A 15,341-nucleotide genomic window follows, 5' to 3' on the forward strand; every position below is an offset into this window, starting at 1 on the left:
TCTCTCTCTGACCCTCTTCCCTCTCGTGCTATCTCTCATTCTCTCTCTTTTAAATAAATAAATAAAATCTTTAAAAAAATAAATAAAAGAAATCCCTCTGTAACATAACTATTATTGGTCCATTTTAAAACTAAAAAAATTAGAGCTTAATGAATTTAGGCTTAATGTTGAGCCAAAGATAGTAAGTTCATGCCTTTTGAACTGGGATAATGGGCACTGAAAGGTTTAAAGACTGCAATTCCTTAAGTGAACTCTAGGGGGTCCAGTGATTTAGAATTGGAGCAAGGCCCTTTTGCTTGGAGGTGTGGGGAGGTTGTGCCAGCACGATGTCATCAGAATAGAGCTCAGAATTCATTAAGGCTGTTAGATGGGTTGCCATATTGGGCCTCTGTTGATGTTCCCTGTGAAAGAAGAGAGGGAACCTGCCAGGAGCAGAAAAACCTGAGTGTTTGTGTGTGTGTGTGTGTATGTGTGTGTGCGTGTGTGTGTGTGTATTCTCCCTTCTGAGCATATGTTAGCTCCTGTAACCCACATCACCTAAATATTCTGTTCCAGTATAATCAGCAAGCATGTCTGACTCCTGAGGTAACTGAAGTACTAAGGGAGTCAGTGACTTATCTGGGTCCACAGCTGGTACTGGGTGAGGTGGCAGAGAAGGGGAGGGACCCGATCAGCTGATTCCTTTTGACCATTACACTAAACCATTTCACTGCAGGACAATAAAAGGAACAATACACTGTCCCCCACAGCAGAGACAAAACTGATACTGAACACTAACTGACACAAATTATTACAATGTGCTGCAGCACAGGTGCAGGACCTGAGGGATTAGGTGTCTTCAGAGAATAAGTAAAATGCCAGTAAATTCTCAGTTGCCTTTTCAATATAAAAGGCCTGTCTTCATGTTTCTGAGCAACGTTTCTGCAGTATGGGATTCCAAGGGGAATGGCAGAGTGGGTGTGAGAATCATCCTGCCACACCCCAAACAGACACATTTACCAGGAATTTCTTTCCAGATTGGGAGCCCTCTCACCCCGTCTGCCCAGCACTCACAGGGCACAGGAAGGCCCAGAACTACTCATATTTGTGGCAGATAATGAACAACCCCAGGGAACTATCTAAGCCACCACTTCTGAGAAACCTGAACCAGCCCCACCTTCCTGCCTCTGGCCTGACAAGTCCTGTTAACAGGGACATTTCTTACCTTGTTGCTGGGGACCCAGCCAGACCAACAAAATGCCACTGCTGAAAGCAGTCATTTTCTTGTCTCTCAGCCCTGTGAGTTGTCCCCCAGGAACTTCGGTCTACAGAAAACCTCAAGAAATTCTTCTTGTTGCCTTTTTGCATATAATTTTTTTCATGGGAATTTCCCTTCCTTGCGTGCAGTTGGCCACAGTCAGTTAAAGCTGGAGCAACCTGAAATATCAATTTCCAGAGCAAGAGATGACTGTGCACACATATCTTAGAAAGTGCCCACTGGCTTAACAAAAGAGCCATGCACTGGTAAACCAGATCAGGGAGAGAGTATCTCACATTTGTCTCAACAAAGCTTACTTAGAGTCGCTTAAGTGGGAAGAACAAGAAACTTCCACTTTGACCTTGAAAATAAATTTCTTAAGGAAACAAGATAGGGCCATGTACTACTGTGGCTGCTGGATTTGGACCCACAGCATTAGAGTTGCCAAGAGAAGCTGCACAAGAACCATCTTCAGGTCTGACCACACCCACATCCTTCTCAATATGGGCAACCACAGAGGCTGCACAGCTGGGTGCCCAGCCAGAGCCTCTCCCTCTGCAGTATTTCCTGAGCTTGGCAGGAAAATGTATTAGATTCTGTTCACACAGTGAGCCCCATATGATATCGGCAATTATGGTACAGATTAAAGCAGTTTGAACCGATATCCTACCAAATTAGGCTGTCTGGGAACTCTGAAAATACAGAGTGAATGGTTCACAGGAAAATCCATTTGTCTGTTAATGCACTGTAGAGAAAGATTTCTAGTATCTGAATGGCTCAAAATGAAGACAGGAAAGGGGTATACAGATTACATAAGTATTTCTTATTATCACTTCCAATTTTATTCATGGGCATTGCAGTTTTTCAGAGGTAGAATGATCTGTCAAACATAAAAATTCCATGCCTTTACTACCAGCCTGTGGCCCTACTGAAAGAATCTACTGATTGTTATATCCCTAAGTATATGGCAGTTATTTGGGCATAGGAGACACCAAGGTATAAATCCTGTATCCTGGAGATAGAAGCAGCACCTCACTCCACATTCAGGGTCAATACTAGGACAAAAGGAACACACACTCTCCATTGGAACAGGCCCCTGAGAACAACAGGTGCCTACAACATGGTGGATATGCCTCTAAAACCTTGTTCTCTGGGGTTCTGGAAAGAAAATAAAAAATCCTGAATACGTATCAGATGGTTAAAAAGAAGGATAATGGATACTCCCTTTATCTGTAAAGAAAAGATGGCAAAGGCCTCTCACAAATTAATAAATTTAAAAATCATGACTGAGAATAAAATTCTGTAATTAGTAGCTGGATAGTTGCCAGTTTTCAACAAATAGTGATAACCAAAAGTATTGTGTGAAATTACAAAACCTCCTCCCCCACCTCCTTAGAGTCCACTTGCAAATGTTGAGATAAGATCTTTACTTCAGAAGAACTTGATACTTTTGGTAACTTGGATATCTGAGCACGTAATCACGATGCATGCAGTTTACCTCTGGTTCCTGAGATCATGACAACACCTTCATTCTCTGTTTCTCCTTCTAGGAATCAGGTGGTGCTATCAAGTGCAGAGATGCTATGGAAGCAGAATGAATTCCTGCCACAGCAGTGTCAGAACCTTCCCCGGGGCAAACTCAGGATTTTGTGTCCCACACCCTGCCCATCATGATTCTTGACTGGGGTGAGTTCCAGGGGGAGAAACCTGAAGGCCTGGGTCTCAACAAGGCTTCACCTGTCCCCTAACACATCTACAGAAAGAAGGTAAGAAGACCCCTGAATGAAATATGGAGTCAGAGAACAATGAACACTTTCTAGAAAGAAGTGAATGAAGGGTGCCTCGTTGGCTCAGTTGGTTAAGTGTCTGCCTTCAGCTGAGGTCATCATCTCAGGGTTCCCGGGGTCGAGCCCTGCATCAGGCTCTCCACTCAGCAGTAAGTTGCTTCTCTTTCTCCCTCTGTGATCTCTCTTACTTTCCCTCTCACTCAAATAAATAAATAAAATCCTTTTTTATAAAAAGAAGTGAATGAAAAGGGGGATTAAGCTTCTCACAGTATCTGTGCTAAATATTTTACACAGATTATTTTATTTAATTCTCAAAAGAGCAGTGCAGAATGGATTGAATTGGCCACATGGGGAGATGGAGTCACCCTGACTTTCCAACACACAACAACCATGAGACACTACAGTGATGACAGGAGGGAAAGGACAGCCTTATCTATGTGGCTCTGAAGTGACAAGATACTATGTGGCTGTCAAAAACCTGTTTTTAGAAGAACTGTATGTCAAGTTTACAAATTTATTAAGGGGCAGAGCAAATTTCCTCAGGTTGGGGCCTTAGTCCGTCACCACTTCTAAAATTTCCAGGGAATCCAGAACATGTTGCCCCAAGAGAGGACTTGATCAAGATGGAGGGCCAAAGGTAGAGTCAGTATTTCCAGCACTAATGAAGTCAGCATTTTTTTTTGGTTTTACATTTAATAATGAGATTATTTATATAAGAATATAAAATATAATTGTGTATATAACACGTAATATGTTTATATATTTATATTTTCCCATCTAATACTACTATACTAATATACTAATACTAATAATACTCTGTAACACTCTGAAAAAAAAAGAAAAACTAAAAAGCTACAATTAACCATAATGGCAATAGTATTTACCATGGAACAGTGGGTCCACAAATTCTGCCCACACCAGGCAAGTCCTAGTTTTGTAAATAAAGTTTTATTGAAACACAATCTTGACCATACGCTTACAAATCTTCTGTAGCTCTTTCCACTACAAAGACAGAGTTGAGTAGTTGCAACAGAGACCCACAAAGCCTAAAATGTTGACTATTTGGCCCTTTACAGAAGAAGTTTGTCAATCATTGCCCTCAATGATATACTGTGAGTGACATTTATTTTTATTTTGTTTTATTTTATTTTTTATTTTTTTAAAAGATTTTATTTATTTATTTGACAGAGAAAGACACAGCAAGAGAGGGAACACAAGCAGGGGGAGTGGGGAGAGGGAGAAGCAGGGTTTCCTGCTGAGCAGGGAGCCTGATGCATGGCTCGATCTGAGCCATCTGGGATTATGATCTGAGCCGAAGGCAGATGCTTAATGACTGAGCCACCCAGGCACCCCTATTTTAATTTTGTTTCCCTATTTCTCAGTGTTTCCTCAGTGACCCTTTGCTAAATATCCATCCTCCCCATACTAACTGACTTTAAAAAATTTTTTTATTATGTTATGTTAATCACCTACAATACATCATTAGTTTTTGATGTGGTGATCCACGATCCATTGTTTTCTTTAACACCCAGCGCTCCATGCTGTACGTGCCCTCCTTAATACCCATAACCGTGCTAACCCATACCCCATCCCCCTCTCCTCTAAAACCCTGTTTGTTTCTCAGAGTCCATAGTCTCTCTCCCTCTGATTTCCCCCCCTTCATTTTTCCCTTCCTTCTCCTAATGTCCTCCACGCTATTCCTGATGTTCCACAAATAAATGAAACCATATGATAATTGACTTTCTCTGCTTGACTTATTTCACTTAGCATAATCTCCTCCAGTCCCATCCATGTTGATGTAAAAGTTGGGTATTCATCCTTCCTGATGGCTGAGTAATATTCCATTGTATATATGGACCACATCTTCTTTATCCATTCATCTGTTGAAGGGCATCTCAGCTCCTTCCACATTTTGGCTATTGTGGACCTTGCTTCTATGAACATTGCGGTGTATATGGCCCTTCTTTCCACTACATCTGTGTCTGGGGTAAATACCCAGGAGTGCAATTGCTGGGTCATAGGGTAGCTCTATTTTAAAATTTTTGAGGAACCTCCACACTGTTATCCAAAGTGGCTGTACCAACTTGCATTCCCAACAACAGTGTAAGAGGGTTCCCCCTTTTCCACAACCTCTCCAACATTTGTTGTTTCTTTCCCTGTCCATTTTTGCCATTCTAACTGGTGTAATGTGGTATCTCAATGTGGTTTTGATTTGAATTTCCCTGATGCCTAATGATGATGAACATATTTTCATGTGTCTGTTAGCCATTTGTATGTCTTCTTCAGAGAAGTGTTTTTCATGTCTTCTGCCCATTTTTTGACTTGATTATTTGTTTTTTGGGTGTTGAGTTTGAGAAGTTCTTTATAGATCTTGGATACCAGCCCTTTATCTGTGGTGTCATTTGCAAATATCTTCTCCCATTCCGTGGGTTGCCTCTTTGTTTTGTTGACTGTTTCCTTTGCTGGGCAGAAGCTTTTTATCTTGATGAAGTCCCAAAAGTTCATTTTTGATTTCGTTTCACTAGCTTTGGAGATGTATCTTGAAAGCAGTTGCTGTGGGCGATGTCAAAGAGGTTACTGCCTATGTTCTCCTCTAGGATGTTGATGGATTCCTTTCTCATATTGAGGTCTTTCATCCACTTTGAGTTTATCTTTGTGAATGGTGTTAGAGAATGGTTGAGTTTCATTCTTCTGCATGTGGCTGTCCAATTTTCCCAGCACCATTTATTGAAGAGACTGTCTTTTTTCCATTGCATATTTTTTCCTGCTTTGTCAAAGATTATTTGACCATAGAGTTGAGGGACCATATCTGGGCTCTCTATTCTGTTCCATTGGTCTATGTGTCTGTTTTTGTGCCAGTACCATGCTGTCTTGGTGATCATAGCTTTGTAATATAGCTTGAAATCGGGCAATGTGATGACCCCTGCTTTGTATTTCTTTTTCAACATTTCCTTGGTGATTCGGTGTCTTTTCTGATTCCATACAAATTTTAGGATTTTTGTTCCAGCACTTTGAAAAATGTCATTGGAATTTTGATCAGGATGGCATTGAATGTATAGATTGCTCTGGGTAGCATAGACATTTTAACTATGTTTATTCTTCCGATCCATGAGCATGGAATATTTTTCCATCTTTTTGTGTCTTCTTCAATTTCTTTCATGAGTGTTTTGTAGTTCCTAGAATATAGATCCTTTACCTCTTTGGTTAGGTTTATTCCGAGGTATCTTATGGTTTTTGGTGCTATAGTAAACGGAATTGTTTCTCATTTCTCTTTCTACAGTTGTGTTGTTAGCGTATAAGAAAGCAACTAATTTCTTTGCATTGATTTTGTATCCTGCCACATTACTGAATTGCTGTAAGAGTTCTATTATTTGGGGGTGGAGTCTTTTGGGTTTTCCACATAAAGTAACATGTAGTCTGCGAAAAGAGAGAGTTCGAATTCTTCTTTGCCAAGTTGAATACCTTTGATTTCTTTTTGTTGTCTGATTGCTGTTGCTAGGACTTCTAGTACTATGTTGAACAATAGTGGCGAGAGTGGGCATCCTTGACATGTTCCTGATCTTAAGGGAGAGGCTCTCAGCTTTTCCCCATTGAGGATCATATTCGCTGTGGGTTTTTCATAGATGGATTTTATGAATTTGAGGAATGTTCCCTCTATCCCTATACTCTGAAGAGTTTTAATCAGGAAAGGATGCTGTATTCTGTCAAATGCTTTTTCTGCTTCAATTGAGAGGACCATATGGTTCTTCTCTATCCTCTTATTAATGTGTTCTATCACATTGATTGATTTGCAAATGTTGAACCACCCTTGCATCTCAGGGAGAAATCCCACTTGGTCGTGGTGGATGATCCTTTTAATGTATTGTTGGATCCTATTAGCTAGGATTTTGTTGAGGATTTTGGAATCCATATTCTTCAGGCATATATGTCTGAAATTCTCCTTTTTGATGGGGTCTTTGCCTAGTTTGGGGATTAAGGTAATGCTGGCCTCATAGAATGAGTTTGGAAGTTTTCCTCTGTTTTTATTTTTTGAAACAACTTCAGTAAAAAAAGGTATTATTTCTTCTTTGAATGTTTGGTAGAATTCCCCAGGGAATCTATCAGGCCCTGGACTCTTGTTTTTGGGAGGTTTTTGATCACTGCTTCAATCTCGTTACTGGTTATTGACTTATTCAGGTTGTCAATTTCTTCCTGTTTCAGTCTTGGCAGGTTATAGGTTTCCAGGAAGGCCTCCATTTCATCCAGATTGCTCAGTTTATTGGCATATAGTTGTTGATACTAATTTTTAATAATTGTTTCAATTTCCTTGGTGTTAGTCGTGAACTCTCCCTTTTCATTCATAATTTTATTAATTTGGGTCCTTTCTTTTTTCTTTTGGATAAGTCTGGCCAGTAGTTTATCAATCTTATTAATTATTTCAAAGAACCAACTTCTGGTTTCATTGATCTGATCTACTGTGTTCCTGGTTTCTAATTCATTGATCTCTGCTTTAATTTTAATTATTTCTCTTCTACTGCATGGCTTAGGCATTGTTTGTTGCTTTTTCTCTAGTTCTTTAAGGTGTAGAGTGAGTTGGTGAATTTAGGACTTTTCTGTTTTTTTGAGTGAGGCTTGGATGGCTATGTATTTCCCCCTAAGGACTGCCTTTGCAGTATCCCATAGGTTTTGGACCGATGTGTTTTCATTCTCATTGATCTCCATTAATTGTTTAAGTTCTTCTTTGATTTCCTGGTTGACCCAAACATTCTTGAGCAGAGTGGTCTTTAGCTTCCAAGTGTTTGAATTTCTTCCAAAATTTTCTTATGATTGAGTTCCAGTTTTAAAGCATTATGCTCTGAGGATACACAGGGAATAATGTCAATCTTTTGGTATCGGATGAGACTTGATTTGTGACCCAGTATGTGGTCTATTCTGGAGAAAGTTCCACGTGTGCTCGAGAAGAATGAGTATTCTGTTGTTTAGGGTGGAATGTTCTGTATATATCTATGAGGTCCATCTGGTCCAGTGTGTCATTCAAAGCTCTTGTTTCCTTGTTAATTTTCTGCTTAGATGATCTGTCCATTGATGAAAGTGGAGTATTGAGGTCTCCTACAATTAACGTATTGTTATCAATATGACTCTTTATTTTGGTTAACAGTTGGCTTATGTAGATGTATGCTCCCATGTTGGGGGCATAGATATTTACAATTGTTAGGTCTTCTTGTTGGATAGACCCTTTAAGAATGATATAGTGTCCTTTTGTGTCTCTAATTACAGACTTTAGTTTAAAATCTAATTTGTCTGATATAAGAATTGCTACCCAGGCTTTCTTTTGAGGTCCGCTGGCAGGGAAGATGGATCTCCATCCCTTCACTTTCAGTCTGGATGTATCTTTAGGTTCAAAATGAGTCTCTTGTAGACAGCATATGGATGGGTCCTGTCTTTTTATCCAATCTGCAACCCTGTGCCGTTTTATGGGAGTGTTTAGGCCATTCACATCGAGAGTGATTATTGAAAGATATGAATTAATTGTCATCATGTTGCCTGTGAAGACCTTGTTTTTATAGATTGTCCCTCTAAATTTCTGTTGTATATTACTCTTGGGGTCTTTCTCCTTTTATAGAACCCCCCTAAATATTTCTTGCAGGGCCAGCTTAGTGGACACATATTCTTTCAGTTTCTGCCAGTCGTGGAAGCTCTGCATCTCTCCATCCATTCTAAATGACAGCCTTCTCAGATAAAATGTTCTTGGCTGCATGTTCTTCTCATTTCGTACCCTGAATATGTCTTGCCAGGCCTTTCTGGCTTGCCAGTTCTCTGTGGATAAGTCTGATGTTATTCTGATGTTCCTCCTTCTGTATGTAAGGAATCTCTTCCCCCTAACTTCCCTTAAGATGGTTTCCTTGGTTTTAAGATTTGGAAGTTTTACTATTACATACTGGAGTCTTGGCCTGTTTTCCTTGATCTTGGAGGGGTCCTCTCTGCCTATAGGATGCGAATGTTTGTTTCATTCCCCAGATTAGGGAAATTCTCCACTACTATTTGCTCAAATACATCTTCTAGTCTGCTCTCTCTCTCCACTCCCTCCAGGATTCCAATTATTCTGACATTGGAATGTTTCATGGTGTCACTTAATTCTCTAATTCTATTTTCATGGATTCTGAGTTGTTTTCCCCTGGCCTCCTCTTTTCCCTTTTTATCTATTATATTGTCTTCCAGGTCGCTTATTCATTCTTCTATCTCAGCTACCCTAGCTGTTAGATTATCTACATTGGATTGGATCTCACTGATAGCATTTTTATGTTCTGCCAGTTCAGCTTTCATTTCTGCCCTTAGAGATTCTATGTTGCTTTTAATTGATTTCTCCATTCTAGCCATTGTCTTCACAATTGCTAGCCTGAATTCTATCTCCGACATCTTGGTTATATCTGCATTCATTTGTAAATCTGCAGCATAAGTCATAATCTCTGAATCTTTTCTATTTTGGGGGCTCCTCCTCCTAGTCATTCTCTTGATGGGTGGTTGAGGGAATGTATAGAGTCCAAATTATTGACCAGAACCCCAGCAAGATGCACCTGTTTTCTTGGGACCTTAGTATTGCTGGCTTCTTGTTTACTCAGCCTGTCTTCTGGGGTAGGGGCCTGCCGCGCTCTCACTCAGGCAACCCTGTTTTGGCAGAGTTGCCCTGCCCCCTTGTGGTGGGGGATGGGCTCCATGGGAATCAGTTTTTGGGGCTTTTGTTCTCTGGTGGCTTCCATGTCTCTTCTGTGAGTCAGAGCAGAAGAGACTTTTTTGAACACTCTGCCTCAGAACAAAGAGACTGCAGTCTGTCCTTCAGTGGGCTCTCCAGGCCACACTGTCTCCATTTCTGTCCATGCTGCTATAACCTGCAGCAGCCTGGGTTGTGGGCCCCTCCGCGGCGCTCCCAGTCCTGCCTCCTGGTCAGGGCACGTCTCTGCCCTTTGTGCTTCTAAAACCGCTGGCTGCCTCCAAATCACATGCACAACACCGCTGCTCCAGTTTTCTATCCCAGGGGCTGCCCTAAAGTCCTTTCCCTACCGCTACCGGTCTGTGAGTCTGTGCCCAGTCCCCAGTGCGCGAGGCTGTCCCTCAGCGGTGGTGTAGGATCCCCATGGCCAGGCACCCTCCCGCTGCCATTTATCCTCTGATCTGCCCACGGAATCACGGTTCCCCGCTTCGTACCTTGAAACCAACCACCTGTGATATTCTGTTTGTATAAATCAAGATCTTCTTACATCTCAGGCTGGTTTTGTGGGTGCTCAGAGTGGTCTGGGGACCAGTTGAAATAGGATCCCCTACTCCTCCGCCATCTTTCCTAGTCCCCTTGGGTTTTCCACATAAAATATCATATCATCTGCAAACAGTGAGAGTTTGACTTCTTCTTTGCCAATTTGGATGCCTTTGATTTCTTTCTGTTGTCTGATTGCTGTGGCTAGGACATCTAATACTATGTTGAAGAGCAGTGGTGATAGGGAACATCCCTGCTGCATTCCTGACCTTAGGGGAAAAGCTCTCAGCTTTTCCCCATTGAGCATGATATTCGCTGTGGGTTTTTCATAGATGGCTTTTATGATATTGAGGTATGTACCCTCTATCCCTATACTCTGAAGAGTTTTGATCAAGAAAGGATGCTGTACTTTGTCAAATGCTTTTTCTGCATCTATTGAGAGGATCATATGGTCATTGTTCTTTCTTTTATTAATGTATTGTAACACATTGATTGATTTGCAGTTGTTAAACCAACCATGCAGCCCAGGGATGAATCCCACTTGGTCGTGGTGAAAGATCCTTTTAATGTGCTGTTGTATCTTATTGGCTACTATTTTGGTGAGAATTTTTGCATCCGTGTTCATCAAGGATATTGGTCTGTAATTTTCCTTTTTGATGGGGTCTTTGTCAGGGGATCAAGGTAATGGTGGCCTCATAAAACGAGTTTGGAAGTTTTCCTTCCATTTCTATTTTTTGGAACAGTTTCAGAAGAATAGGTATTAATTCTTCTTAAATGTTTGGTAGAATTCCCCTGGGAAGCCATCTGGCCCTGGGCTTTTCTTTCTTGGGAGATTTTTGATAACTGCTTCAATTTCCTTAGTGGTTATAGGTCTGTTCGGGTTTTGTATTTCCTCCTGGTTCAGTTTTAGTAGTTGATACGTCTCGAGGAATGCATCCATTTCTTCCAGATTATCTAATTTGCTGCCATACAATTTCTTGTAATATGTTCTTATAATTGTTTGTATTTCTTTGGTGTTGGTTGTGATCTCTCCTCTTTCATTCATGATTTTGTTGATTTGGGTCATTTCTCTTTTCTTTTTGATCAGTCTGGCCAGGGGTTTATCAATCTTGTTAATTCTTTCAAAGAACCAGCTCCTAGTTTCGTTGATCTGTTCTACTGTTGTTTTGGTTTCTAGTTCATTGATTTCTGCTCTGATCTTTATTATTTCTCTTCTCCTGCTGGGTTTAGGCTTTATTTGCTGTTTTTTCTCCAGCTCCTTTAGGTGTAGGATTAGGTTGTGTATTTGAGAACTTTCTTGTTTCTTGAGCTTGTATTGCTCTATAGTTTCTTCTTAGGACGGCCTTTGCTGCATCCCAAAGATTTTGAACAGTTGTGTTTTCATTTTCATTTGTTTCCATGAACTTTTTTAATTCTCCTTTATTTTCCTGGTTGACCCATTCATTCTTTAGTAGGATGCTCTTTAGCCTCCATGTATTTGAGTTCTTTCTGACTTTCCTCTTATGGTTGAGTTCCAGTTTCAAAGCATTATGGTCTGAAAATACGCAGGGAATTATCCCAATCTTTTGGTAGCAGTTGAGACCTGATTTGTGACCTAGGATGCAATCTATTCTGGAGAATGTTCCATGGGCACTAGAGAAGAATGTGTGTTCCATTGTTTTAGGATGGAATGTTCTGAATATGTCTGTGAAGTCCATTTGGTCCAGTGTGCCATTTAAAGTCTTTATTTCCTTGTTGATCTTTTCCTTAGATGATCTCTCTATTTCAGTGAGGGGGGTGTTAAAGTCCCCCACTATTATTGTATTGTTGTCCATGTTCCTTTCCTTTGGTTATTAATTGCCTTATAAAATTGGCTGCCCCCATGTTAGGGGCATAGATATTTACAATTGTTAGATCTTCTTGTTGGATAGACCCATTAAGTAGAATATAATGTCCTTCATCATCTTTTATTACAGTCTTTGGTTTAAAATCTAATTTGTCTGATATAAGGATTGCTGCCCTAGCTTTCTTTTGGTGTCCATTAGCATGGTAAATCGTTTTCCATCCCCTCACTTTCAATCTGGGGGTGTCTTTGGGTCTAAAATGAGTCTCTTGCAGACAGCATATCGATGGGTCTTGGTTTTTTTTATCCAATCTGATAGCCTGTGTCTTTTGATTGGGGCATCTCACCCATTTACATTCAGGGTAACTATTGAAAGGTATGAATTTAGTGCCATTGTATTACCTGTAAGGTGACTGTTACTGTATATTGTTTGTGTTCCTTTCTGGTCTATGTCATTTTTAGGCTCTCTCTTTCTGATCTTTGCTGCTTTTAGGCTCTCTCTTTGCTTAGAGGACCCCTTTCAATATTTCTTGGAGGCCCGGTTTCATGTTTGCAAATTCCTTTATTTTTTGTTTGTTCTGGAAGCTTTTTATCTCTCCTTCTATTTTCAATGACAGCCTTGCTAGATACAGTATTCTTGGTTGCATATTTTTCTCAGTTAGTGCTCTGAATATATCATGCCTGTCCATTCTGGCCTGCCAGGTCTCTGTGGATGGGTCTGTGCCAATCTCATGTTTCTACCATTCTAGGTTATAGATCTCTTCTCCCAAGCTGCTTTCAGGATTTTCTCTTTGTCGCTGAGACTCGTAAATTTTACTATTAGATGTCAGGGTTTTGACCTATTTGTATTGCTTTTAAGGGGGGGTTGTCTCTGCCTCCTGGATTTTGATGCCTGTTTCCTTTCCCAAATTCGGGAAGTTCTCTGCTGTAATTTGCTCCAATATACCTTCTGGTATATTCTTCTAGGATCCCAATTATTCTAATGTTTTTTCATCTTATGGTATCACTTATCTCTCGAATTCTGTCCTCTTGATCCAGTAGTTGTTTATCTCTCTTCTCAGTTTCTTTATTTTCCATAATTTGGTCTTCTATATCATTAATTCTCTCTTCTGCCTCATTTATCCTAGCAGTTAGAGCCTCCATTTTTGATTGCACCTCATTAATAGCCTTTTTGAATTTGACTTCGTTAGATTTTATTTCTTTTATTTCTCCAGAAAGGGTTTCTCTAATGTTTTCCATGCTTTTTTCAAGCCCAGCTAGTATCTTTTAAAATCATCAATCTGAACTCTAGTTCGGACATCTTACTAATGTCCATATTGATTAGGTCCCTGGAGTCAGTACTGCTTCTTGTCCTTTTTTATGAGGTGATTTTGTCCATCTTGTCATTTTGTCCAGGGGAGAATAGATGAATGAGAGAATAAAATGCTAACAGGGTAAGAGTGTCCCCAGAAAACACTCCCACTAAACAATCAGAAGATATCTGAAACCAGGGCAAAAGAAAGGGAAAGAAAGAAAAAAGAAAATAAAAAGATAAAAACAAACAAACAAAAATGAAAACAGAAACAAAAAATAGAATATGATCAAATGTGATCAGGCTGGTGCATAGATCAGTGCTACACACTAGATTTTGGGTGTATTTTGGTCTGTTAGAAGAAAGTGCCTCCCAAAATTTTAAAGAAAGAAAAACATATATGTACAAAAATAAGGGTTAATATGATGAAGGGATGGAATATGAGTGTAAAGATGAAAATTAAAAAAGACTTTATAAAAGGAGTTGATAAGATAAGAAGTTGTTTGAAAAAAGAAAGAAGAGGATTAAAAAAAAGGGGGGGAGAGAATGTGATCAGGCAGGAGACTAGAAGAAAGCCATACACTAGAGATTTAGGGTGTATTTTAGTCTGTTAGAAGAATCTTTATCCCAAAATTTTAAAGAGAGAAGAACTTATATATATATACCAAAAATAAGGTTAAGTACTATGAAGGGATAGAATATGACTCTAAAAATGAAAAATAAAAAAGATTTTTTTAAAAAGGGATTGATAAGATGTTTGTTGAAAAAGGGAAAAAGAAATTTCAAAAAAAAAAGAAAAAGAACGTTAAAAAAATTAACTTTGAAAGACTAAAGAATCATGTGAAAAAGTCATGAATTCTATGTGCAGTATTCCTCTAGCCCTGGAGTTCTGCCATTCTCATTGATGGGTAAATTTGGTCTTGGTGGGCTGTTCTTGCTGATCTTCTGGGGGAGGGGCCTGTTGCCGTGGTTCCCAAATGTCTTTGCCGGAGGCGGAATTGCCCCACCCTTGCCTGGTCTAGGCTAAGTAATCTGCTCGGGTTTGCTCTCGGGAGCTTTTTTCCCTGCAAGCTTTCCTTATAGCTTTGGAGGATGAGAGTGAAAATGGTGGCCTCCCAATCTCCACCCTGAGGAGCTGAGAACTTGGGGCCCCACTCCTCAGTGAACCCCCTGATAAAAGCAGTCAATCACTCCCATCTCCCCGGTCTCTGGCCGCACTCCGTGCTCACACGGCCTGTGACCGAGCATTTCTATCTCTGGCACACGACCCCATTTGGAGTCTCTAAACCCAGCAGACTCCTGCGGTGCACTTCTGCACCAGTCTTCCCAGGGGAGGAAGGGGAGTCTCCCCGGATCTGCCACTTGTTGGGTCCCTGCTGGAAGAGCAGTGGCCCGACTGTGCCACGGATCATGGTTTATGGCAACCCCGAGCTGAGAGCCCACTCCCTAGCTCCATCTCTGCAGCCAGCTTCCCCGCTCTGATACATGGGAGCTCTGCCACTCTGAGGCACCCCTGGTCTTTCTGTGACCCCAAGGGTCTTGAGACCACACTGTCCCACAAGGGTTCCACACCCCCGCTTAGCCACTGGAGCGACGTCCCTCAGCGCAGCAGACTTCTCAAAGTTCTAATTTTGTGCTCTGCTGCTCTATCCCTTGCCAGTAGCGGCTGACGGAGGCCCCCCTCTCCCACCATCTATCTCCCTGAATATCGCCTCAGATTCACTTCTCCGCACGTCCTACCTTCCAGAAAGCGGTCGCTTTTCTGTTCAGAGAGTTGCTGCTATTCTTTTCTTCGATCTCCTGTTGAGTTTGTAGGTGTTCAGAATGGCTTGATAGCGCTCTAGCTGAATTCCTGAGACCAGATGAAATTTAGTTCTCCTACTCCTCCGCCATCTTGCTCCTCCCTCCCCCTTTCCTGCTCTTAATCACAGGTTTGTAAGCTGTTGGAACAGGAAGGGCCCTTTGGACATACGTAG

At 40.8% G+C, this 15,341-nt stretch overlaps 1 gene segment (V, D, J or C); it reads left to right on the forward strand.

Moving 5' to 3' along the window:
* LOC148161594 (T cell receptor gamma constant 2-like) overlaps positions 1-15,341 on the forward strand; it is a 49,912-nt gene that overhangs the window by 15,145 nt on the left and 19,426 nt on the right. Inside the window, 1 exon segment of the C gene segment in view lies at positions 3,343-3,346. Coding sequence covers positions 3,343-3,346 — 4 coding nt within the window.

This window comes from Eumetopias jubatus, unplaced genomic scaffold, assembly GCF_037043125.1.
Source record: "Eumetopias jubatus isolate StellerSeaLion01/CBP00866 unplaced genomic scaffold, mEumJub1_p1.0 scaffold_120, whole genome shotgun sequence".
Taxonomy (NCBI): Eukaryota; Metazoa; Chordata; class Mammalia; order Carnivora; family Otariidae; genus Eumetopias; species Eumetopias jubatus.